This window comes from Cydia fagiglandana, chromosome 18 (assembly GCF_963556715.1).
Source record: "Cydia fagiglandana chromosome 18, ilCydFagi1.1, whole genome shotgun sequence".
NCBI lineage: Eukaryota > Metazoa > Arthropoda > Insecta > Lepidoptera > Tortricidae > Cydia > Cydia fagiglandana.
In genome coordinates this window covers 13,888,621-13,912,309 of record NC_085949.1, presented here as the reverse complement: position 1 = coordinate 13,912,309, position 23,689 = coordinate 13,888,621, and the positions used below count along the sequence as shown (strand labels likewise).

General features: G+C 37.0%; 5 protein-coding genes across 6 annotated transcripts; 3 read left to right on the top strand and 2 right to left on the bottom strand.

Moving 5' to 3' along the window:
- Window positions 1-7: 7 nt before the first annotated feature.
- LOC134673144 (HSPB1-associated protein 1 homolog) lies at window positions 8-14,840 on the bottom strand. 2 transcript variants are annotated; one of them, XM_063531087.1, is made up of 6 exons: window positions 14,396-14,840; window positions 13,946-14,082; window positions 13,203-13,327; window positions 7,449-7,573; window positions 6,718-6,828; window positions 8-419 (listed from the first exon to the last, which is right to left on the bottom strand). In XM_063531087.1, the coding sequence occupies exons 1-6, from the start codon at window positions 14,720-14,722 to the stop codon at window positions 27-29; spliced, it is 1,218 nt and encodes a 405-aa protein (XP_063387157.1). In that variant the 5' UTR covers window positions 14,723-14,840; the 3' UTR covers window positions 8-26. The 2 variants fall into 2 exon arrangements, with proteins under 2 accessions (XP_063387157.1, XP_063387155.1); XM_063531085.1 differs by lacking the exon at window positions 7,449-7,573 and adding an exon at window positions 7,157-7,281 and having other exon boundaries at window positions 14,396-14,828.
- A 501-nt stretch (window positions 14,841-15,341) lies between these two features.
- Window positions 15,342-17,963, top strand: LOC134673156 (single-strand selective monofunctional uracil DNA glycosylase). Its single transcript, XM_063531099.1, has 5 exons — window positions 15,342-15,752; window positions 15,918-16,037; window positions 16,120-16,263; window positions 16,663-16,818; window positions 17,561-17,963. Exons 1-5 carry the CDS (start codon window positions 15,474-15,476, stop codon window positions 17,666-17,668), a joined length of 807 nt encoding a protein of 268 aa, XP_063387169.1. The 5' UTR covers window positions 15,342-15,473; the 3' UTR covers window positions 17,669-17,963.
- A 606-nt stretch (window positions 17,964-18,569) lies between these two features.
- On the top strand, window positions 18,570-19,719 carry LOC134673168 (tRNA-specific adenosine deaminase 2). Its single transcript, XM_063531122.1, has one exon. The coding sequence runs from the start codon at window positions 18,809-18,811 to the stop codon at window positions 19,301-19,303; it is 495 nt and encodes a 164-aa protein (XP_063387192.1). The 5' UTR covers window positions 18,570-18,808; the 3' UTR covers window positions 19,304-19,719.
- Window positions 19,716-21,764, bottom strand: LOC134673150 (protein HEXIM1). Its single transcript, XM_063531093.1, has one exon. It carries the CDS (start codon window positions 21,583-21,585, stop codon window positions 20,569-20,571), a length of 1,017 nt encoding a protein of 338 aa, XP_063387163.1. The 5' UTR covers window positions 21,586-21,764; the 3' UTR covers window positions 19,716-20,568.
- Window positions 21,765-22,440: 676 nt separating this feature from the next.
- Window positions 22,441-23,605, top strand: LOC134673169 (trafficking protein particle complex subunit 6b). Its single transcript, XM_063531124.1, has 3 exons — window positions 22,441-22,722; window positions 22,795-23,058; window positions 23,449-23,605. The coding sequence occupies exons 1-3, from the start codon at window positions 22,636-22,638 to the stop codon at window positions 23,572-23,574; spliced, it is 477 nt and encodes a 158-aa protein (XP_063387194.1). The 5' UTR covers window positions 22,441-22,635; the 3' UTR covers window positions 23,575-23,605.
- Window positions 23,606-23,689: the final 84 nt, after the last annotated feature.

Sequence of the window (23,689 nt, the reverse complement as noted above, 5' to 3'; positions counted from 1 at the left end):
TAAACAGCCGAAAAAAATCTTTGTCATCACTTCAGTCGAGAAAAGAGATTCTGTTTCACTAACTCAATAACATTGCTATCGCTGAAAGCATCGATAACCGCCTTCGTCAAGCAAAGACTCCTCGTCCCGTCTATCTCATCCTCATCAAAAGACACTCCCGTATTCGCATACTCTCTTACATTCCTTTTCAATATGTCTATAAGTTCCTCAGCAGTTATAGTGGGGGGTACCTCCAAGTTTTTGTGGTCTTTAAGCACTGCTTGTAGGTCGAAGGTCTCGATGTCCCGAGGGTTGGCTTCGTCGTCGCAGGTGCGCTGCCGCTTGATCCGTCGGAGCTTGCGACGGCTGTCCAGATACGACTTGGTGACTGATTCTAGTTGGAGAAACAGCACTGCTAGAGGGGTGTCTGATAGGTCATCCTGGAAAAAAAAGTGGAAATCGTAAGAGTGGTATAGAAATAATAGTCACATAACGAAAAAAGGCCGTCTTGGCTGATTTTGTTTTTAACCCCCACACATAGACGGGTGTTATAAGTTTGCCGCCATTGTCTCTCTCTCTGTTTGTCTGTGGCATCGTACCTCTCAAACGGATGGACCGATTTTGATGCGGTTTTCCTTTTTTTTTTTTTATTATGAATGGGCTTACTCATGGCCACAGACTAGCCGAGGCGTAGACGTGGCCTACGATGGAGCGAGCTCGCCCAGAAGGTGCCTGTTCACTCTTGATTTGAAGGTTGCCGGGTTATAAGAACACGGAAATATAGACGCCGGCAAGGAATTCCATTCCTTGGCAGAAACCTCCTTCCTTGGCTTGGTTCCTTACGTGAAAGCAAGTTTCCTTGCTGTGGTTCAGGAATGACAAGGCATTTTTGAGCGTAGGGGGTGCATAATTTAATAGTTATGTTAATTACATAACATCCATGGGCCAGGCAAGATTTCGGTATAATTTGGGGGTACTAAGTTTCCTTTACACAGCAGTTAGATAGGCTTATTATGATGTTAAAAAACCATGATTGCCATCTCAAAATGGTAGCTAACAAAAATGGCCGCCAATCCAAGATGGCGGATATTGAGTTTTAAGAAATCAACCATAATTCGAGAAATATACGTCTGATTTCGTTGCTGTTTTTTTTTTTATCAAAGCTCTATAAGTGAGCTTAAAATTATGTTTATATATTATATCGATAAAGTCAACCATTAAGTAGTAATTAAAGAAATATTGAAAAAAAACTCATTTTTTTGTGATACTTTTTTTTAAATTAAGTTTTTACAAAACATCTCGTACATTACAAAAAAGTTTTAAATGAGGCAAAATAGTTTATTAAATTAACTTTAATTTGACGCACAATTTGTATGGGACTGATGACTGAAAACACATGGAAAAATGAATTTGGTTTTACTTCCGTTGAAATTCACCGTGGACTAAATCACTGCGTACAAAACAAAAAGCTTCGGATAGATGTTGTATTGTACAGAAATCATGTTTTTAGTATATTTTAATAACTTTAGCAATTGATTATAATAATATTAGAATAATAGTATTATTAGTTTTATTTGTTACAAGTAAAAACTATGTTAAAATCTTGCGTTTTGTACACATAATTAATGTTACTAACAGATCTAACGCGATCAAATTTCATTATTCATTGAAACGTCAGAAAAAGGTAAAAAATAAAAATTTAATCGCGTTTAACCGTTAGTAACATTAATTAGCTAAAAACTAGTTATTCAGTGAAAATCTTTTCGGCTATTATTAAGTTAACTAGATATTTGTATAATATGTAGTGAAATAGGACGATTTTGTAAAGTACACCCCCAAAAAGGTGGACAGTAGGCATTATTCAATTTTAATGCAGCATTAATAAGGAATTTTGAGTCTATTCTTATCTTATTGTTTTCGGGGGCCCTTGTTTGGATACACTTCGATCCATAGGGATCTTTTGCGTAATTACCCCCTAGAAAAGATCCGTCAACTATTCAAGAGCTTTTCCCACCATATCCATGTGCCGGATGATGGAGCTCCTGGTTAGCGTTTTAAAGTCCTTTGGTTCAAGATATCCTGCTCCAAAGTCCTTCATTCTTTGTCTGGCGAGGGCGTAACATTCACAAATTAGGTTATGTTATCACAGATTAGGTTTTACTGTCTCTCTTCGCCACACATACGCCAATCGGTGTTGTCAGAGTGTCCCATCTTGGCCAGAATTCCTTTGACCCCGTAATGGCCTGTAAACACCCTTGTTATGATTTGGAGTTGTCTTTTGCTAAGCTTCCAAAGCTTTTTGCTCCAACCGGAGTCTACTCCTTGCATAAAGAGCTTTGCGTGCTTTAGACCCGTCAGACTGTCCCATTCTTCCCGATGTTTGATCTTAGATGGTCTTTAGCGTTATGATGGTTCCCTGTGAGAGCCCCACAAATCGTTCCGGACCTATAAGGTTACTTACAGATCCAGCTCTGGCAAGTTCATCTGCATTTTCATTGCCTATGAATCCCTCGTGCCCTGGCATCCATACCAGTTGCACTCTGTTTTGCCTTCCAAACTGGTTCAGAGCTTGGACACCATTGTATACCAGTCTAGAGTCCACTAGAGTCTATTACTAAACGACGTGATATAGGTAGGTACCGGATGAAAACTCTTTACTTAAGTTATATTTAAGAAAATATCTTTGAAGCATCTGTTACGCTAACCACATCCTCTATTAAGTAAGAAATACGTTTCGCAAGTAAATACAGAATTTTGAGATTTTACTCTTGGGTTTATTAGTTGTCAAGCGGACCCCAGGCCCCTATGAGCCGTGGCAAAATGCCGGGATAACGCGAGGAAGAAGAAGACTCTTGGGTTTATGATAACATGTTTCTTCAGTTACAATATCATCACCACACTAGCTGATAAAGACTCTCTTGATTGTTCCAAAGCTGATAAGATAGTTGCATTTTATTCACATGTGAGACAAAATAATCAAATGCAAATTTTGAGTTGTTTTCTTATGTTTGCTGGTAAAATTGACTTTTAAATGATGATTTTGAATGATAAAGATTTTATAACATTCATTTTGAATCGAATCGCTTTGATTTTGTTTGATATTTTACAGTTAGTATTTTCCTCGTGTTGGTGTGGTGAAAACCTCGCTACGCTCAAGATTCCATTTTTCGAACCACGAGCGTAGGGAGTCTTTTTGTCTGTAATTTTATTAAATACGTGATATTGGTGAAATGGACTCTATATTGGCAGTGATATTTCACAGTGTATACCTAAGAATTCATCCGGTATATCACGTCGGTTAGTAATATCCTCAAAACTCCTTATTAATGCTGCATTAAATAACAATGCCCAAGATTGTCCGTCATTTAGGGCCTATCTCGCCACATATTTTACACATATCTAGTTCACTTTATTTATAGCCGAACACATTTTCACTGAAGACATTTCTATTTATACCGAATACCAGTTTTTACTTGGAACAAATCAAAACCAATATTACTATCATACTACTATTCAGGTTCCGTAGGCGGTATCAAAATACCTGTTAATATCGTTTTAAAACCTCATTATATCATTCATCATGGAACGCAAACTACAAAATTACTTCTGACTGGTAAGAAGGGGAACGGAATTTTATGGTTCGCGGGGAACGATATAACACCGGTTACGGTTACTGTCGGCTTTCGGAGACTCTCAGTTAACCTCGTTGTCATGTTGTGAAAGAGATTTTCTACCTATCTTACTTCGACATTTTCAATTTAATCGGTTAATTTAGTTCCACAAAACCGAAAGGCGAACGCATATCAACGGTATCTCAATAGAACAGTTTTTTAACTGGTAACCGAAACGAAATCCTTTTCGTTCCCGGGTTTATGAACGAAACCGGTTTGAAAAATAAAACGGTTTCCGAGCCCTGCTACTATTATTATAAATTATTAAATTATACTAAAAATATCATTTTTGTACTCTACAACTTCATCTGACGCTTGTTGTTCTGTACGCAGTTATTTAGTCAACGGTGAATTTAAACAGAAGTAAAATTAAATTCATGTTTCCATGTGTTTCAGTCATCAGTCCCATACAAATTGTGCGTCAAATTAAAGTTAATTTAATACACTATTTTGCCTCATTTAAAACTTTTTTGTAATGTACAAGATATTTTGTAAAAACTCAATTTAAAAAAAAAGTATCACAAAAAAATAAGAAAATTTACAATATTTCTTTAATTACTAATTAACGGTTGACTTTATCGATATAATATAGGAACATGATTTTAAGCTCACATTTAGAGCTTTTGTTTAAAAAAAATTGCAATGTAATCGGACGAATACTTCTCGAGTTACGGTTGATTTTTTAAACTCAATATCCGCCATCTTGGATTGGCGGCCATTTTTGTTAGCTACCATTTTGAGATGGCAATCATGGTTTTTTAACATCATAATAAGCCTATCTAACTACTGTGAAAAGGAAACTTGGTACCCCCAATTTATACCATTTTCAAAAATTTGACCAGCTGGCCCATGGACTAAATAGAGAGAATTATAAAATAGAGTCAACACCAAAGAGCAGCTAGGATACAAATTGTATGGGCCTATTACAGTACAGTCGTTCGTCCCAATTTTGCAGGAAAATGACCACCTCTGCGTTACAAAAGAGTTCAAGGTCCCTATAATTAGTGGGGGGCGACCTTAGTTTAAATTCAATCAATAATCTTCAAATGTTTTATAATGGTTTTGTGGGTGTGTCATAATTATGTAAATAAACCCTACAACAATTATAACACACACCCCCTATTATATCACAGTGTTAAATGATGTTAAGTCACGCGATAGTTTCAAACTTAAACAATGATTAAATTGTAATTATTAGAGAGTTTCAACACTGATCTGACCATGAGATTTAATTGAAATTGAATTGGGAGCGCCAGACAGTTACAAAGTTAGCTAGAGTGAGAAAAGTAAAAAAAGTAATTATTATTAATTAATTATAATTATAAAATTTATTTATGTATATATATATATCGGGGATCTCGGTAACGGCTCTAACGATTTCGATGAAATTTGCTATATGGGGGTTTTCGGGGGCGATAAACCGATCTAGCTAGGTCTTATCTCTGAGAAAACGCGCATTTTTTAGTTTTTATATGTTTTCCGAGCAAAGCTCGGTCTCCCAGATATTAAGAATTAAAGTCAAATCAAATCAAAAACAGCTAACAAGTGTAGCGACACACTTATAGAGTAAATCTTTTTTGAATCGTGTCGCCGGTAAAATGCATTTTGAAACCGCAGCGAATTGGCGCTCTACCAACGCTATCTTTAATACTTGTATTGTTCCAGATAGCAATTTACTGGTCATTAGCATTAGGTTACGAAACAATGCATATATTTATAGCTATGGACACTTTCCTTTGACTTAAATTAATATAAATATCTGTGAGACCGAGCTTCGCTCGGAAAACATATATAAACTCAAAAATGCGCGTTTTCCTAGAGATAAGAACAAGCTAGACCGATTTTTCGACCACGAAAACCTCTATATAGCAGTATTCATCGAAATGTTAGAGCCGTTTCCGAGATCCCCAAAATATATATATAAACAAGATTTTGCTCGTTTAAAGACTTCAAAGGTATTAGATACATAAATGTACAGACATGGCCTAAAATATAGATACGAATAAAGAGCCAATATTATTTATGCTCTACCTTAACCCTTTGAACGCCACGCCTTTCGTGCGCGGCGCGTCATCGTTAACCTTGTCGGAATGCACAGAGGTTGATATAGGGCGTCAGTTGACGTCTTTAGCGGTCAAAATGTTAATGACCTTAAGGCAGAGGGCATAAGCAGTGGCGAATTTGCTCTAAGGCCAAGCGCGCACCACGACTTTTTGTCTCGTGATAATTTAGTCGCAGAAATGTAACGTATGTGTTTATATGGTAGTGCGCGCATATGCAACAAAAAAATCGCAGCGATTTTAAAAATGTGATTTGTCACATTTTTCCGCGACTGCTCGCGACGCGATTGTCGCAAAGTGAATTGCAGCATACGGAGTTGTATGGCCCCGCGCGCACTGCGATAATAAAATCGCACCCGGACCTCAGTCGGCATATCGCTCTCCAAGCGTCAACATGTCGGAACCTGCTGCTGAAGACGCTAGATGTTGACCATTAATTATGGAAATAGAAGGAGATCACCTTTGTGGTATAAATACTCAAAGTCATACAGCGATCACATATTAAAGACAACGTTTCATGACAAACGACTAGTACGAAATCCATGTTGAGAATTAACAAATCGTCGACTTTTTCATCGCAGTGCGCGCAGTTAATTTTCTGCGATATATTACAGCGCGATTCTAAAATCGTGTCGCAAAAACTAAAATCGTGGTGCGCGCTTAGGCTAAGGCCCGGTAGGCCCGCGCCTAGGGCAGCAAAATAATTTGGGGCGACAAAATGTGACAAAAAATTCGCTGATGATAACAAGAAATAACTCAAATTGTCAATAATATGATGATAATATTAATATGATGGGTGCTGAGAAAGAGGCGGCTACAGGGCCTGGGGCTTAGCGCGGCAAAGACTGTAAATTCGCCACTGGGCATAAGCTCGAAATAGTCGAAATTACACGTTATAATCGGCAGGATACACTGAGTAATACCACGTATTCAACTACCGTCAAAATCAATATGAAAGATGCATAAAAAACCAACAGGTTTTGGTTGGTCTCGAGTGCAATACACACCTCGTTAGGGTTGACAAGCAGCTTGGCCGTGTCTTGGGGGAGGTCTTTACACACCTGGGCGACCATTATCTTGGTGAGGGCTTCCGAAACTCGGGTCGAATTGTCTTTCTCCTGAAAACGAAAACAAAATACGTTTTATGCATACAATTCGAGACCATAGAATCCATAGATGCATGGATTAATGTTAGAATATTCGAGAGGCCTATATAAAACATAACTGTTGATAACAATGATAACGATAAAGTCGATATGTTTCGTTCTGCTAATTATTTAACAACTGTGAGTTAAAAGGAAATAAAATTAAGTTTGTTGCAATAGCTACCGTCAACTTGTATAGCCATAAGCGGAAATGCATTGTCCGTCTCAACCGCTCTTGACACAGTGTTGCAACAAGCATCCGTCAGGGATGCAGTGACCATTGATGATGATGATAACTCACGTGCGGCAGCCACATGTTGAGCGTGATGTTGACACTGTCGACGTTCTGGACGTAATGCCACCAGCCGCGCGGCACCACCAGCGCGTTGCCCGCGCACAGCTCCACCGGTCGGCCTCTACTCAATCCTATAACTCGAGTATAACTCACGTGCGGCAGCCACATGTTGAGCGTGATTTTGACGCTGTCGACGTTCTGGACGTAGTGCCACCAGCCGCGCGGCACCACCAGCACGTCGCCCGCGCACATCTCCACCGTCCGCCCTCCTCTCAACCCTATAACTCGTATAACTCACGTGCGGCAGCCACATGTTGAGCGTGATGTTGACGCTGTCGACGTTCTGGACGTAGTGCCACCAGCCGCGCGGCACCACCAGCGCGTCGCCCGCGCACAGCTCCACCGTCCGCCCTCCTCTCAACCCTACAACTCGTATAACTCACGTGCGGCAGCCACATGTTGAGCGTGATGTTGACGCTGTCTACGTTCTGAACGTAGTGCCACCAGCCGCGCGGCACGACCAGCGCGTCGCCCGCGCACAGCTCCACCGTTCGGCCTCCACTCAAACCTATAACAAAATTAAAGTAAAATTGTAATTCTGGATCTGGGGAATGGTCAAATATGTTAGCACTTGAGACAAATCAATTAATGATGATATAGCTTATTTAATTACACAAACGGGTCTACCGCGATATAATTTCATTGTTTTTACCTTTAAATCCGACGTTTCAGCTGAATTGTACCAGCTGTGGTCACGGAAAGACTGACGTCAAAGAGGTGAAGTCTGACGTGATTAAAGGTAAAAACAATGAAATTACATATATCGCGGCAGACCCGTTTGTGTAATTAAATAAGAAAATTATTTATACGGTAAGATATCGCTTGGGCTCCTCCCTTGTCGACATGTCGGAATCCGGCGTCGCTCGAAGGTTCCAAACAAACTGTAAAAACGATATATTGTTCGTCTTTCTAAAGACCTTTATTTTATTTTTGTCAAAATCGTTAGAGCCCTTTTCAAGAACTGATTTACAACTCAAATAATACACTAGTGAATAGAAATGATTAGTAGAAATTAATTTGAAACTTCTATCAGTAATGTTGTTTGTACAAAAATGCCTATTCAAATTAAAATTAACATTATGCAAATAGGCAACTCTTAAAACATTACAAATTCATGAAAAAAGTAAAACGTTGCCTCAGAGTGATCTCATATGCCAGGAGCTTACGTCATAAAAGGTGAGGCATACAAAAGCTTGTGACATAATGAAGGAAGGACTGGCCTTGGGCACATTCTGCCCCGTATGGCTGAATGACTGGATATGAAGTCATCCGTAATTTAATGTTCCTTTTACAGCAGTTTAACTATGATCGTTTAACAACATTTATAGAATAAAATAAATATAACAAAGTGTGAATCATCGGTGTTTTTATAGTATGATCCACATTGTTAACTGACCTATTCTAAACCTTATTAGACGACCGGTCTGGACTAGTGGGTAGTGACCCTGCCTATGAAGCCGATGGTCCCGGGTTCGAATCCTGGTAAGGGCATTTATTTGTATAATAATACAGATATTTGTTCCTGAGTCATGGGTGTTTTCTATGTATTTAAGTATGTATATTATATATATCGTTGTCTGAGTACCCACAACACAAGCCTTCTTGAGCTTACCGTGGGGCTTAGTCAATTTGTGTAAAAAACGTCCTATAATATTTATTTATTTATTTATAATTATTTTATTGTAAAAACATAAGGTCCACCATTATAGGCAAGAGTTAAAACATGTTTGATAGTTTTGGATTAACAGACAGTCTTTTTTTTAAAGAGAAGTACCTAAGTTTTTACTTTGGATATATTTGTTTGGACTAGAAGCTCAGTTTAACAGATAAGAAATTGTCATCTTCAAAATCATTAATGCAGCTGAAGCTTATTTAGCATTCTTTTTTAGAGGTGTAAAATTATTGAACTCAAATAATTTAAAATATTCATCAGTAGACATGCGCGAAACAGTGCTTCGAAAAGTGATGCTATATCACATCACTTTTCCGAACACGTAATGGTACACTTAGATATCACATCACTCATCACTCGAAACATGACCCGAACGTGAAACAGCGCTCGGGCGCGCGCGAGACGGCCACATTACAGCTATCTCTTACAGCGCATACAGCTCTCTAGTGATTCTAGTGCGTCTCGTATCCGTATCGGCGATCGATCTATTTATTACGCGTTGCGTTTTGTCACCTTTATGTGAAAGTTTTTTTGTTAGTTCTTATAAATTATAAAATAATGTAATTATGTAATATGTATGTAAGTTTCGGAGGTAGATAATTGCCTATGGAGCTTCCCGATATGGCGAGTATTCTATAACAATGCGTACATTTTGCTCGCTTTGGTGCTGTCTCCGTAAAGTAGTTCGTTTATAGCCATTTTTTTTAAATAGGTCAATCAAGTTAAAGTCACCAATAGTCCGTAAAAAAGCGATTACTCACCAGCACTAATACATTATCAGAATATTGCCATAACTACTATTATTTACACTTTTCACAATTTAATTTAACTATACTCGTATTTGCAATTTAGTTCAATCAGTCTTTATAAACAACTCGAATTTCTACAGTCAGTCTCGATATGCACTAATTCACAATTAAATTAAATTATTAATTTATTTTTTGATATAATTTAAGTTTTGTAGGTTAGTTATTTAATTATGTTTTTATAAGTATGTATATTAAGTTCGAATTTTAACTTTATTTCTACGGAGTTAGAGGAAAAGCGCTGAATTTGTTAAAATCCTATTTGGATGGGAGGATCCAAAGAGTGGACGTGAATGGAAAACGGTCCCCTGGGTCACTGGTTTCGATGGGCGTACCCCAGGGCTCCATATTGGGGCCCTTCCTGTTTCTCATTTATATAAATGATTTACCGTATTTAGTGAAGGATCACCATGATATAGTACTGTTTGCTGACGATACTTCCCTCATCTTTAAGGTCAAACGACACGAAGATGCCAACGTTCACGTAAACAGTGCTATATCAAATGTAGTACAATGGTTCAGCATCAATAACCTATTGTTGAATGGGAAGAAAACTAAATATATAAGGTTCGTAACTACCAATGTCAAAACTACACAAACGACTGTCACCATCAAAGATGAGGAACTAGAACCAACCAGCAATACAGTGTTCCTGGGTTTAACATTAGATGCCAAGCTGCAATGGGGTTCCCACCTAAATGTTCTCGCAAACAAGCTCAGTTCTGCAGCGTTTGCAGTATGTAAAATACGCCACCTAACAGACGAAAAGACAGCTAGATTGGTTTACTTTGCCTACTTTCACAGCATCATGTCCTACGGCATCTTGCTTTGGGGTAGTGCTGCTAATGTCAATGCCATTTTTGTTCTGCAAAAGCGCGCCATACGTTCTATCTATAAAATGAGTGCTAGGGATTCGCTTAGAAATAAGTTCAAGGAGATTAATATATTGACCGTATACTCCCAATACATTTATGAAAATATTGTATATGTCCATAAACATATAGATGACTTCAAAAGGAATTGTGACATACATAACATTAATACCAGAAACAAGGACAAACTGGCAGTGCCTGCAACACGTCTGCAAAAGATTAAAAACTCTTTTAAGGGTAACTGTGTGCGGTTCTACAATAAACTGCCAAGTAGTGTAACTGAACTTCCATTGAATAGATTCAAAAAACATATTAAGAATAGATTAATTTGTAAAGCCTATTATAATATCAAGGATTATGTAAATAAAATAAAAATAAAAAAATAAAAAAGCCCTTTATTCATTGTAAAAAAATTTACATAAAAAATTTAAAATAAAACTAAGACTTATATAATATGTGTTTTACTAATGAATCCCTAGTGGGTAAAGGCCTCCTCCAATGCTGCCCATTTGTCCCTGTCCTGTGCTGTCGCCATCCAGTCTGTGCCGGCTGTTCTTTTTAGGTCTTCATCCCAACGCATTTGTGGTCTGCCCCGGCCTCTTTTGCCAAGTGGACCTCTCCATTTGGTGACTATTAATGTCCATCTCTTATCTGTAAGTCTTGCTGTATGGCCTGCCCACTTCCACTTTAGTCTTTTTGCATAGCTCAAGGCATCTGTTGCTCCTGTTTTTTCTCTTATTTTTGAGTGTCTTATTTTTTCTATTTTTCTTATATTGAGCATGCTTCTTTCTAGCGCCCGTTGACATGTAATGATTTTTCTTTGAGCTTTTGCCGTGAATTTCCAAGTTTGGCTTCCGTATGTCATACATGGCAAGACACTTGAGTTTAGGACTTTAGTTTTAATGGCTATTGGCATGTTACTTTTAAATATACCTTTTAGGCTCCAGTACTTGTTCCATGTTTGTTGTATTCGCCTTTCTATTTCCGTTTCATTATTGTCTTTATTGAAGCTAATGTTCTTTCCTAGGTAGGTATATTTTTCTACATATTCCAGCGTGTTTCCATTTATACTTAGTGGTCTTTTCCAGCTATTTGTCATTGCCTTTGTCTTACTTAGGTTCATTTCTAGTCCTACTTTGATACTCTCTATGTGTAGGGATTCCGTCATGTGATGTAGTTGCGTACATGACTCCGCTATCAACACTAGGTCATCTGCAAATCTTAAATGATTTAAGTAAGTACCTTGTATGTATATTCCTAATTTACTCCATTTTAGCTTGCTGAAGATGGTTTCTAGAATGGCGATGAATATCTTAGGAGACAGTGGGTCTCCTTGCCTTACTCCCCTTTCTATCAGTTCGATGTCGGGGCTCGGAATAGTCTGTAGACGACTTCCGTTCCTGGCGGGGTGTTGTGCTCGGTAGAGCAGCGTCGTGCTGCAATCTGTTGAGACTCGGCCCTACGCCAGGTGATTCGTAATAACACATAGACCTTATTATGTAAATGACAAAAATGCCTGGGACTGAGTTGACTTACGCACTCTTATTATTTTATATTGTTTCCGCTGACTTTTATATTTTTTTTTTTGTGTTTGACATTGTCTTTTTATCTATTGTTAATTGTTACCAATTGTATTGTTTTTTATTATTATTATTTGTGTTTTAAACAATGATTGTAATATTTACGTATACTTTGTATGACATGTCAAAAGTGCTTATTAATTTATTATTAAGCCTACTTGAATAAATTATTTTTGAAGTTGAAGTTGAATGCACTAATAAATAAATAATTAAAGTATAAACAAGTATTAACTCGTACTTAGTTTGCCGCGAACCGCGAAAGTCAAGCAAACTATCAAACATTTCACAACAATAATAAACGGTTTTCGTCAAATTCAAAATCGCAAATAAATTACTCCATTTGACCGCGTCCTTCTTGTATTATAAGAAAACATTTTAAGCTCTACGCGGACGCATTAGAGTTTTAAATCTATTGCAGAAAATCATATTCGTAAAAATATTAGTGAGTGACAACTTAAACCGCGGCGATCGGCCGAGCGGACCTATCCGAATGGTTCCGAAGATAGCCGAAAGCATCGCAGAGCGAGAGCGAGCGAGCACTGAGTGCGAGTGCGAGCGAGATAACAAAGCAATGATGGCATGGCATGGCGAACAAACATGACACTATCACAAGTGACTTTACACATTACGCGCTCCGTGCGTAGACTTGAACTGACCGGTTATATCGGCGAGTCAATGTATTTGGAATTGAATCCATTTCGCGCGCTTCGGCTGGTCGTTGGCGCTCGCGCGCTCGGTGCGGCTCGCGTGATGCGTGATGTTTGAAGTACTGGTTGATTTCGCGGAGAGATACGTAATGCCATATTACGTGTTCGAGAGATATCTCATTTGTGATATTACGAGCATTACTTACACATGTCTATTCATCAGTGGCAGATTTAGGATTTTGGTTTGGGAGGGCCTAGAACCCAATGAAGGCTGGGAGAAAGAGTTTAAATATGGACCCTAATTTTTTTCATGGAGGGACTCAGATGCTTTAAAGGAGAGGGAAGACTTAAGCCCCTTAGCCACCCCCCAAATCTACTACTGGTGGAAATGAAACTATATAGACTGGACACATACCATTAAAGACTTCCATATTGTTGGGGCAGTAGAAATTCAGTTCACTGTAGACACTAGATTCCTCGTAGGGGACTCTGGTGGGCTTCATGCCTCCCGACTCTGGAGGGAAAAGAATCCAGCGTTTTCTGGAATTTAAAGTTAATGAAACATCACTGCAACAAATTATTTCCAATGTTGTACAATGTTAAAACATGTACAAATAATTTCCAATGTATATACAGTAATTAAATAGTAAATTATTTTTGCATAAACATTGCTGACCTGTCCTCTCCCACAGGCTCAAATCTGGGACAAAAAGGATAAGGCCATATGTACATTATTAAAGCAACTTTCATTTAAGTCAATGCTCGTTGGACAGGACAGGTTTAATTGAACAAATTATTATCTTTATAAAGTTTATAAACAGTTAAAAAAATATAAACTGTCATGAACAGTAACAATCTCATTAAATAATAATATAATTAAACTATTTTTTTTTCATGTATTAATAATGTTTTGAAATATATACATATAAGTACATAGTTTTAAATATACTTGTAAGACAAAAAAAAATTCGTCAATTAAATATTGTGTGGAAGGGTGGTATTCCATCTGTCCAACATCTTACTGTAATTCACCACATATGATACAAAAAAATTAACATTAATCGGTAAAAAAAAACAAGTGCAGTGATATACATGCATCAGCTTACAGCTGCTAGTGTATTAAACAATATAATATAATAATAATCTTACTAATCTTACTTTCCATAGAGTTGGGCTACAATATTGTAACCATAAGTGTCCTGGTGTGCCGGGGTGTGTGCCCCGCTGCTTCCTACCCATAGAGTTGAGTCCGCGGCCCCCTTGTCAGGATAGCCAAACTTTTGCCAGGATACTTCCTAAAAATACAATAACACTTTAAATAAATTACAAATATATTTTAAGTGAAAAATATAGTACTAAGCTTGTGTTATAATGCACTATCCTTTTTTAACACACATATTACTTAAACAAGCAGGAAGGAAAAATATGAAGGAAGCTTTATGTTATTAATTAAATCATAAGACTTAAAGGACAGCTCTAAGAGCTATGCAAGGATGTAGGTTTATTTCCCACAATAACTTTATTTATGATCTTAGCCTTCCATTTAATGTCATGTCCGTTTAAAATGCCAAAGAGGTTAAAAATAATACAGGAAAAAATTGTGCCTACCTTAAGAAACTCAGCGTTTTCGTCAAACCACTGGGGTAAATGTTTATAATCGAAATACATCCATTGTTCACTAGTAGGAGACTGGGTGATGAATTCCTTGAAAGTCATAGATTTCACTTCACATTTCCTCTCCCAAGAAGGCTCGTCGGAAACCAGATGTTTCCTTAAACACCTAAAAGGTACTTCTTTATTCCCAAAAGCTGAACACCATTTTTCCATGTCCCACTGGCATAATGGCCAGTCTGATATAAAATTTCGGAACACAAGCGGCACAGTCACATTTTGAGTAATTTTGCGAACTAAGTCGCTAGACAACGTTTCAGTCATTATATTAATTAAAGATATTTATAGTCCGGACAGCCGAGAACTCTAGACCGTCGAGCAAGAGTCCGAGGTCGAGGGAGACAAGCGAAACTGAACAGTGAACTGAAGATAGTGAAGATGCAGAATGAATACAAACAATGCGCGCAATGCAATTATTCATGCAATTAATGAGTTACCCAGTGACAGTGACAGCTAAGAATGAATGTTCCAAAATGTATAAAATCAGACATTCATAAAAAAACATTTAATTCATAAGTAAAAACCTAAAGGTCTAAAGGTTAAGATAGTAAAAAGTTCAACAAAGGTTCAACAAATATCCAAATCTCATTACATTTACAGATTTTTCTACATGAAGCCCCCTCCGACTTGATTATATAAAAAACATATTTATGTGTTTTGGAACATGGATATGCGTTCAAAAGTCTAAATATAATGGACATTATTAGTTCATCCACAAACGGTACGTATACAAAAAACAACTCTGATAAACAAAAAGATGACAAAAAGGTTTCATACATGCGATCCAAGTAATTTGGATTTTTTTATTATTGGCTTTTATGCGATATTATATTTTACCATGCGAATATCAAGTGATCCATAATGATCACAGGTTTATGAACGCTTCTTCTAAAAGTCAAAACAAGCGGCAGCTTGGCGTTTGTGTTTTGTGTTGTTTATTATAATTATTATTTAATTGTAGTTGTAGCAAAATGAAATCTGTTTCACTGTAATCTGTAAGTTATAAAATTAAACAATGGAAGCGGAAGTAGTGTCTTCTTTTTTCTCTAATCACAAAGAAATTCAGGCATCCAAGGAAACCAAGAATATAGGCGACGAGTTCCTAGAAATCATTGATGATTTAAATTACTCCTTGGAACAACTCAAACTGCCGCGATCTGTAGAATGCATCTACAATCCTACGTTATATGCGCGGGAAACTTTTGAAATGTATATCAAAAAGTTTTGTAACACGAAAAAGGATATAATGTACTTTGGAATGAACCCTGGACCATGGGGCATGTCACAGACTGGAGTATGTATAAAAACCAAAATCATGCTTTCAATATTAATCTGTAAGTTAAAACTTGCATCTAAAAAAATAACATGTCAACATGTATCCATACTAATTATTCAGATACTACGCCAGGTACAGTCAGGACATCATTTAATGTTAATTAACTAATATTTCTCATTGCAGGTGCCATTTGGGGAAATCAGTTCAGTCAGAGACTGGCTAGGTATTCACGGGCCAGTCAATAAACCTGACAACGAAATCAAAGACCGCCCAGTACAAGGTTTTGAGTGTACCAGGACTGAGGTAAGCAGATTTTGCTTCCTTTTTTTGTTCTCAATTGAAACTTTATTTTAAATAATTATATTAAAGTTGTGTGTAATTGAAGGTAAGCGGGAAAAGATTTTGGGGACTATTCAAGGAAGTGTGTGGTGCGCCGGAAAACTTTTTTAGAACCAGTTTTGTCTACAATTACTTGCCCCAGCAATGGATGAAGAATAATGGCTGCAATCTCACTCCTGGCGATTTTAGGGTGAGGTTTTCTTGTAAATAAATAAATACCCAGATATAACCTGTACAGTATTTAGAAGTATTGTATTGTAGTTTGGGCGATTTTTTCGGAACTCGACGACTTGCGCCTATTTTGCGTGATAGGGGTGGGCTAGTCCTGCCAGCCCAGATCCTCGAGGAATCCTATCAAACATTGGTGTTGAGTAAGACTTCGGGGAGGTCTTTCGGGGATCAAGAGATGTTTTGCCCTGTACAGGGCCACTCTGCTGCATTCCAATACCATGTGAGCGGCTGTTTCTTCCTTCTCCATGCAGTAATTCCATAAGTAATGCTTTCATTATTCTTGAAAACATTAGCACCTAAATAAAAACATTTAGGTAATATTATTAATGTTTCATGTAATAACACATTATTTTATCAGATTTCAGAAATGCAAGCCTTATTTGATATCTGTGATCCTATCTTCATTAAAGTCCTGGAACTGTATGATGTAAAAACTATAGTGGCCATCGGAAAATTCTGTGAAACAAGAGCTCAGAAAGCTTTGAAGATGCACAGCCCACATAAAACCTATAAGGTATTCATTGTTTTCATACTGTATTAACTATCCTACCCTTACCCTTAAAGGGGCAATATAACAAAGACAAGGATATAGTTAAAAGTTGTAAACTGGAAATAAATCGTTAAGTGGAGTATAAAGCTGTAATAATAACTAAGGGCCCCCCCACATCTGGGGTCTTTCGAGAGTCGGCGTCTACAATTAGGCCCGGGTCTCCTATAAACGCCATCGGCAGCTTACAGCGTCTGCGTCACGATGCTTACTATAGAGATGTACTGTTGTGGTCTGTTTTAGACGTCGACGTCAGCGTCTTTTTTGTTCAAAAACGTTGACGCTGACGCCAGACGCCGCGTACAGCATAAAATAGGAGACCAGGGCCTTACAATTCTATGGCCGCTGCTCGACGCAACGTCGACGCAACTGCGCAGCGACGTCATTTTCCATAAAGCTGACCAGACGCCGACAGACGCCGACGCTCGAAAGACGCTAGATGTGGGGGGCCCTAAAAGGCCTGGCCACACCAGATGCAAATGGAGTATGGATTTGGCTCATATTATCATAAGAACACATCTTTTATAATTTGAATTTGCATCTGGTGTATGTCAACTCTAAAAGCATTCATTGTTATAAGCCTGGGGTAAGGTAGCTACATAGAATACTTCTACCAGCCACCCCCATTGTTCAATAATTAAACATCCAACCTAATTTAAACCTTAGTCCGTAGTTATATCAATTAAAGTATATTCATTACTTGTTTCAGATACTATACATTCCACATCCAAGCCCCAGAGCTGTGAACAACAATGACTGGGACAAAAAGGCTGTAGAATACTTGAAGAATCTAAATCTAATGCAATATTACACATGAAGAATTAGCATGTAGTTCCCAAACTGATCGAAATCAGGTCACAAATGGGGTTGAATTAATTACAAAAATGATTGTGATTTTAATTTTATAAGAAACTCTTTATGAATAAGAATTATTAATTATGTGTCTTGTATTATAATTATATGTTGTATAAGAGAGTATTATTTGAAGTATGTTTCCATCACTATGTTTATGATTTGATTAAGTATTTAGAAATGTTTAAGTACCTACATTTGCCATTTTGTGAAATGTGATCTCATTTACTACTTTGTAAGATTAAAATCTCTGAAAAATATTTTTCACCCAAGCTTTTATTTACCTTCACCTGCCTGCCATTTCTGTAATCTAATTGACCGAGCGTTAGCGAAAGTCTGCGTTTCAGTTTGGGCAAAAATGCTTGGCAGTGGCAGATTTGCAGTGTTGGCCGCCCTAGGCCCCAGGCCCTGTAGTAGCTACTAGCGGCTCCTTTCTCAGCACACATCTATAAACTGCCGCTCTAGTCCTCAAAGAACCACTAGTTTTATTTATTTTATTATAGTTTTAACGGTCGCCGAGAGCCTACCGGAACATGGCAATTTAAGTAGGTATATGCCTCTCTATCGTACATAAAATATGTTCAGTGAAAATTTTCATCAACTTGTCTTGTGCTCGAGCGTGTGAGCGATCAGCGATGTTCGCGCTCGCGCAAGCACGTTCTGATCAAAACTAGCACACAAAAGAAAAATATGAGTATAGTTTTTTATTCTTATTTACTGACAAATTTGGTTTAACCAACTATAATAACGTACAGATTGAGACTGTAAGTGAAACATTTCAGTAAAAAAAAAGATTGATGACTCCTTAGCTGTCTGTATTTTGGTTTCTGAACATACCGTTTCCTGTTACTGTCCTGTCAGTGTCACTGTCAACCAAAGCTCGAAAACGTGCGGAATCTGCGGAATGAGCCAAATTAAACTTGGATAAAATGTACTATTTTAAGATATTAATCTTCATTCCATGTATGTAATGTTGTAACGAAGTTATGTACCTAAGTGTTTCCTTTCTTTTGTAGTGGTTTATTATTTACATACTTGGATTTCTTATATAAAAACTCCACATCAAACAGCACCATCATACATACTGGCTCAAAAAAAATAAGCAATGGTCGATCTAATGAAAAGAGCCCTTGAGCTAGCTATGGAAGCACTGGTCGCGCAGGAGGTACCCGTTGGGTGCGTGTTCACAGACGGCGAAAGAATAGTCGCAGAATCAAGAAACTGCGTCAACTTGACTCGGAACCCTACAAGACACGCTGAAATCAACTGTATAGACACTGTAATTGACTACTGCAAAACAAATAACATAAATTATAAGGAATTATTTCGTAAAATAACCGTGTATGTAACAGTTGAGCCATGTATAATGTGTGCAGCGGCTCTCAATGACCTACATGTTAAGGAAGTAGTGTATGGTTGTGCTAATGATAGGTTTGGGGGTAAGACTGTAGTAGATGTTAGTAATTACTATGAACACAGCTACACACTGACTGGGAACCTGATGGCAGACGAGGCCATGGCCTTGCTAAAACAGTTCTACAAGGGTGTGAACCCTAATGCACCAGAACCAAAAGTTAAAAAGAAAAAGGATAATGAATGATGCTGTAATTAATGTTTTGATTTTAAGAATTTACACCCAAGAGATCAGGGGTCACCAATTAGTTTCTTCAGGGGTCTCCATTTGGTTTCACCATTTGGTGACCCCTTCAAGAGATGCTAAAATTTCTTACAGTGGATGTTGCATTATATTGAAATAGTTACAGAAGAAAATCAATTATAAACTAGCCAATACTGTTATCTATGCAAAGATAAATCAAATCTTACGCTTACATATAATATGTGCTAACAGATTTACCAATTTCTAATCTTTGCATCATTATTTCCCCATTATGTAAAAATAGCACAATAATTTCATGATATTTGAGTAATATTTGCTATTAATGCTCATAATTTATACCAAGACTTAGTTGGATAATGTAAATTTGTAAAGTATTGTAATAAAAATCATTCAATTTACATGTATAGTACTTTATTTGAGTAACTTAATATCACTAATAAGTTGGTATTGCCCAAGAGACAGGAAGGTATCCTAAACAATCAATTAGCCAGTCCCGGAATCCAAAATTTACATTCACTGCAAGAGATCAGAGTAATAACTAGTCACAACTCCATGGTACATTCATTCAGTCCCCTTCAACAAGCATTGTATTTATTATATCAATAGAAATCATAAATATAACATTATTTCATTCACTGAACTATAACCTTCCTCTCCCTTAAGACTTACTGTGATGGCAATAAAAAGAAATCCCTGTTTAAGCATAAAATACAACAGTGGCCTAATATATAGCTTACCTCAATCTACTTGACACATGCAATTTGGTTGAAAGAAATAAAAAAGGGTACCTACTACTAAGAAGTCCAACAATAATCATAAAATATCCCTTACACGAAATGGCTAATAAATTATAACTCTTCACATACATTTAAACCTTAAATCTAACATACAATCCACTGTACCAACATAAAAGTGAGACCTATTGGGAATATCACTTTCATCTCACCTTTTTTTCATTGACAAAATATCCACATCATAAAGGATATCACAGATTTAGTTTAAGCCTAATAACTTGAGATCTCACCATTACATTCTTACAGTGTAACAATCTTAAAGGATCTTTTTGTAAAACACCTGCAATTACTAAATGCATACATATATAAAATTATACATAATGTGCAAACACTGTTCTCAATAAGAACAATTATAAAACCAGGTATAAACAAAAAGCTATGAAACTGAAATACTTTTAAAATAATGTACAGACTTTTAAAGTATAAAAACTAATTTATTGTAGGGGAAATAGTTTATGGATCTTCATCAAGCTCCAGTTCAGGGTCATGAAAACCATTCACAAGGGGCTGGGGCTCAGCAGCTTCTGCCGTGCCATTCACTCCGTTGACCATCACAGGCTCCTCTGCATATCCGTTAACCTCCACTTCTGTGGCCAGTTCCTCAACTGGACTGGCACTCCGGCTGGAGCTGCTGTCACTTGCCGACGTAGAGCTATCACTCTCAGAGTCCTCACTGGATGAGCTCTGTGTCCTCTGTCTTAAATGCTCATTGTCCAGACGAAGCTTCTCATTGGCAGCTTGAAGCTCACGAATCTGGTCCTCCTGCTCCTTCAGGCGTTGTAACAAGTCACTGGAAGATTCTTCAGTAACATTAGATTCAATGGAAGTCCCTGAAGTGTCTTTTTCAATCATCATACCATCCTTATCAAGTGAATTATCTAGTTCACCTGTAGTGTCTTTGTCTTCATCCATTCCTTTGGGTCGCCGATCACTCCTCTTGAGAAGATTATCATATTTGGCTTCAAGTAGAAGATATTCCTGGATCAGTTCACTCTTAGACATATTTGACAAACGTTCACTTTGAGCATCCTCATAAACGCTGGAAAATTCTTTCGTTAAATATTCTTCCTCATCCTCTGGTAGAGAAAAAAAGTAATTATCCTCAGAATCTACGCTGAAACTTGAGTCCCGAGTGCGCGCTGATGGGGTTTGAAGATCATGAAAATTATTTTCAGGTTCTGGTTTATGAATTTCCATTAAAAACTGATTGTTGTTGAAAGGAGCATGAGTGTTCGCCAGAACCATTTTCCTGAACCGATAATTCCTTTTGGATTTATCGTACTTCCTTCCATCTTGCCAAGGAGTCTTCACAAAAGGTTTCATGATTTTCCTTTTAGACTTCCCGCGCCGCCTTTTCTTCTTGGTTCCTTCAAGCTTCTGATTTGGCACATCCAATATAGATGGCGCCCCTGGGGCAATGGGGCGCGTCGAATCGCCATCTTTATTTTCCGAAATGATATTTACATCCATTTCGAATTAGTGGTTCACTTTTAGTTGAAATTTCACTGATGCGGTGACAAAATCGAAGTCCCAATAAGACGCACAAACAATATTTTAACTTCTAATGTAGTTTAATCACCATACACAGATTTTTTTGTCGGAGACCTACACACCGATATTGCAATATCGCCATCTTTATAATATTTGTTTTGTACTTGTACACGGTTATACAGCCTGCCACATTGCAGTGTTGCAAGGTACTCGTAGTAGGTATTTCGTGACAGAAACTGTACCGTCATAGCAATAGCGGTTATATTGCAGTTGAAGATCAACATTTTGTTATTACAATAACAAGTCGCCTTGTATACATAAATGAGGCCTCTTTATCACCATTTTTGTGCATAAAGTACTTTTTGATATACCTATTTACACAATTTGATTTAAATGTGCATGATATCAATGGAAAATAACTGAAATAACGTGGGAATGAATAACTATAACATTATTATCCACGACGATTAGTTTGTTTATAAATATCCAATTAAAAACATGAGGAATAAATTCAATCTTGTCAAATTACGCATTTCTTTATACAATGTTAATATTTTAGAGGATAAATATTTATTTTGAATATTATAATAGTTATTATGAAGTTTAAATTAATAAAACCAGTAATATCTTATAATTCTTATACATATTATAGAATTATATACGTTTAATATCGTTTTATACCCGTGAAGATGTTTTTATTTATAATGAAATAATATTATTTAATTTTTATTTTGAATTAAAGTGAATATTGTGCTCGATAGATAGGAAAATTAGGGCCATATTTTATAATGTCACTGGTAACACTGAAAAAAAAAAACGTCAATGTCAGTCAGCAGTGTCAGCATAGACTTGATTATTCGGTTAATCTATGCGGTTAATGAAATAGAACAAAAATAAATAAATAAAACTTAAATCATAGAAAGCCTGATTTGTTTAGTCAGCGTCTAGTATATTTAAAATATATTATAAGAGATCTACTTCTAAATTACAATTAGATTTACTAGAATCGACCATTAGAAATCTTCAACGATGGCTGACGACATTGTTTTTGAATTACTTCATTCAGAAATAATAAATTATGCTATGGAACAATCGAAAGATAACTCTGAAAAGAAGGTAAACCTTTACTTGTACAAAAGTATTATACCACACCCTGGGTAACTGTGCTATATTACGAATACATTTCAGGAGGCAGACTTATCTATTGTGGAATACATTGGATTCGCGGCTGGATATAAAGTAATGGAGCGATTAACCCGAGAGTGGTCGAGATTCAAAGATGAACTGGACACCATGAAGTTTGTATGCACAGATTTCTGGACTTGCATTTACAAGAAGCAAATTGATAATTTGCGCACAAACCACCAAGGGGTGTATGTGCTTCAAGACAATGCGTTCAGATTTCTCACTAACTTTTCTAATGGGCAACAATACTTGGAATATGCTCCCAGAGTAAGTAATTCTTTTATATTACATTAAATCAATCAATAAAAATATTTTACTGCGTGGTTATGAGTTTACTAAGATCTTACCTTTGCCTACTATTAGTTTATAACACACACAGTTGGAGTACTTGCACTGGGATAAAAACCGTTGCCAACTCCATTACTACATAAATCTTGTTTGACAACTAAGCTGAATATTTGATAAATACATATTTGCTTAGCAGGGAACTAAATATTTAGGCCAGTAAATTGGCACACGAGCATTTCAAGTGGTGTTTAAATTAAAACTGTCTGTTCGGAAAGAGAAGAGTCGTGCACTGTATGGGGTCCAATACTTTCCACAACTCCTCTCTTTCCGCACAGAGATTAGTATCTAACACTATGTATTTATTTGCAGTATGTGGCCTACACATGTGGTCTGATAAGAGGCGGTCTGGCAAACCTGTCCATAAACAGCATAGTCACCGCTGAAGTGCAGACCATGCCCTCCTGCAAGTTCCACATCCACGTCCAGAGAGTATGATTTACTAAATAAAATATTTATTGTTAAAAAAGGTTTTATTCAACTAATAATTTAACAAACAAGTTTGGAAGTTTATTTTTTTAATTCAATGTAGATATTTTGATATCAGTTTATT

Excerpts from the sequence above, each read along its gene's own strand:
- LOC134673144 (XM_063531087.1), bottom strand. The coding sequence starts at position 14,722 with ATGACTGAAACGTTGTCTAGCGACTTAGTTCGCAAAATTACTCAAAAT. Across the intron at positions 7,574-13,202 it reads CAATATGGAAGTCTTTAATG|GGTTGAGAGGAGGGCGGACG; the intron begins GTATGTGTCCAG and ends TACGAGTTGTAG. Across the intron at positions 6,829-7,448 it reads TCAACATGTGGCTGCCGCAC|GAGAAAGACAATTCGACCCG; the intron begins GTGAGTTATACG and ends TTTCGTTTTCAG.
- LOC134673156 (XM_063531099.1), top strand. The coding sequence starts at position 15,474 with ATGGAAGCGGAAGTAGTGTCTTCTTTTTTCTCTAATCACAAAGAAATT. Across the intron at positions 16,264-16,662 it reads TCACTCCTGGCGATTTTAGG|ATTTCAGAAATGCAAGCCTT; the intron begins GTGAGGTTTTCT and ends TTATTTTATCAG. Across the intron at positions 16,819-17,560 it reads GCCCACATAAAACCTATAAG|ATACTATACATTCCACATCC; the intron begins GTATTCATTGTT and ends TACTTGTTTCAG.
- LOC134673168 (XM_063531122.1), top strand. The coding sequence starts at position 18,809 with ATGGTCGATCTAATGAAAAGAGCCCTTGAGCTAGCTATGGAAGCACTG.
- LOC134673150 (XM_063531093.1), bottom strand. The coding sequence starts at position 21,585 with ATGGATGTAAATATCATTTCGGAAAATAAAGATGGCGATTCGACGCGC.
- LOC134673169 (XM_063531124.1), top strand. The coding sequence starts at position 22,636 with ATGGCTGACGACATTGTTTTTGAATTACTTCATTCAGAAATAATAAAT. Across the intron at positions 22,723-22,794 it reads AAGATAACTCTGAAAAGAAG|GAGGCAGACTTATCTATTGT; the intron begins GTAAACCTTTAC and ends AATACATTTCAG. Across the intron at positions 23,059-23,448 it reads ACTTGGAATATGCTCCCAGA|TATGTGGCCTACACATGTGG; the intron begins GTAAGTAATTCT and ends ATTTATTTGCAG.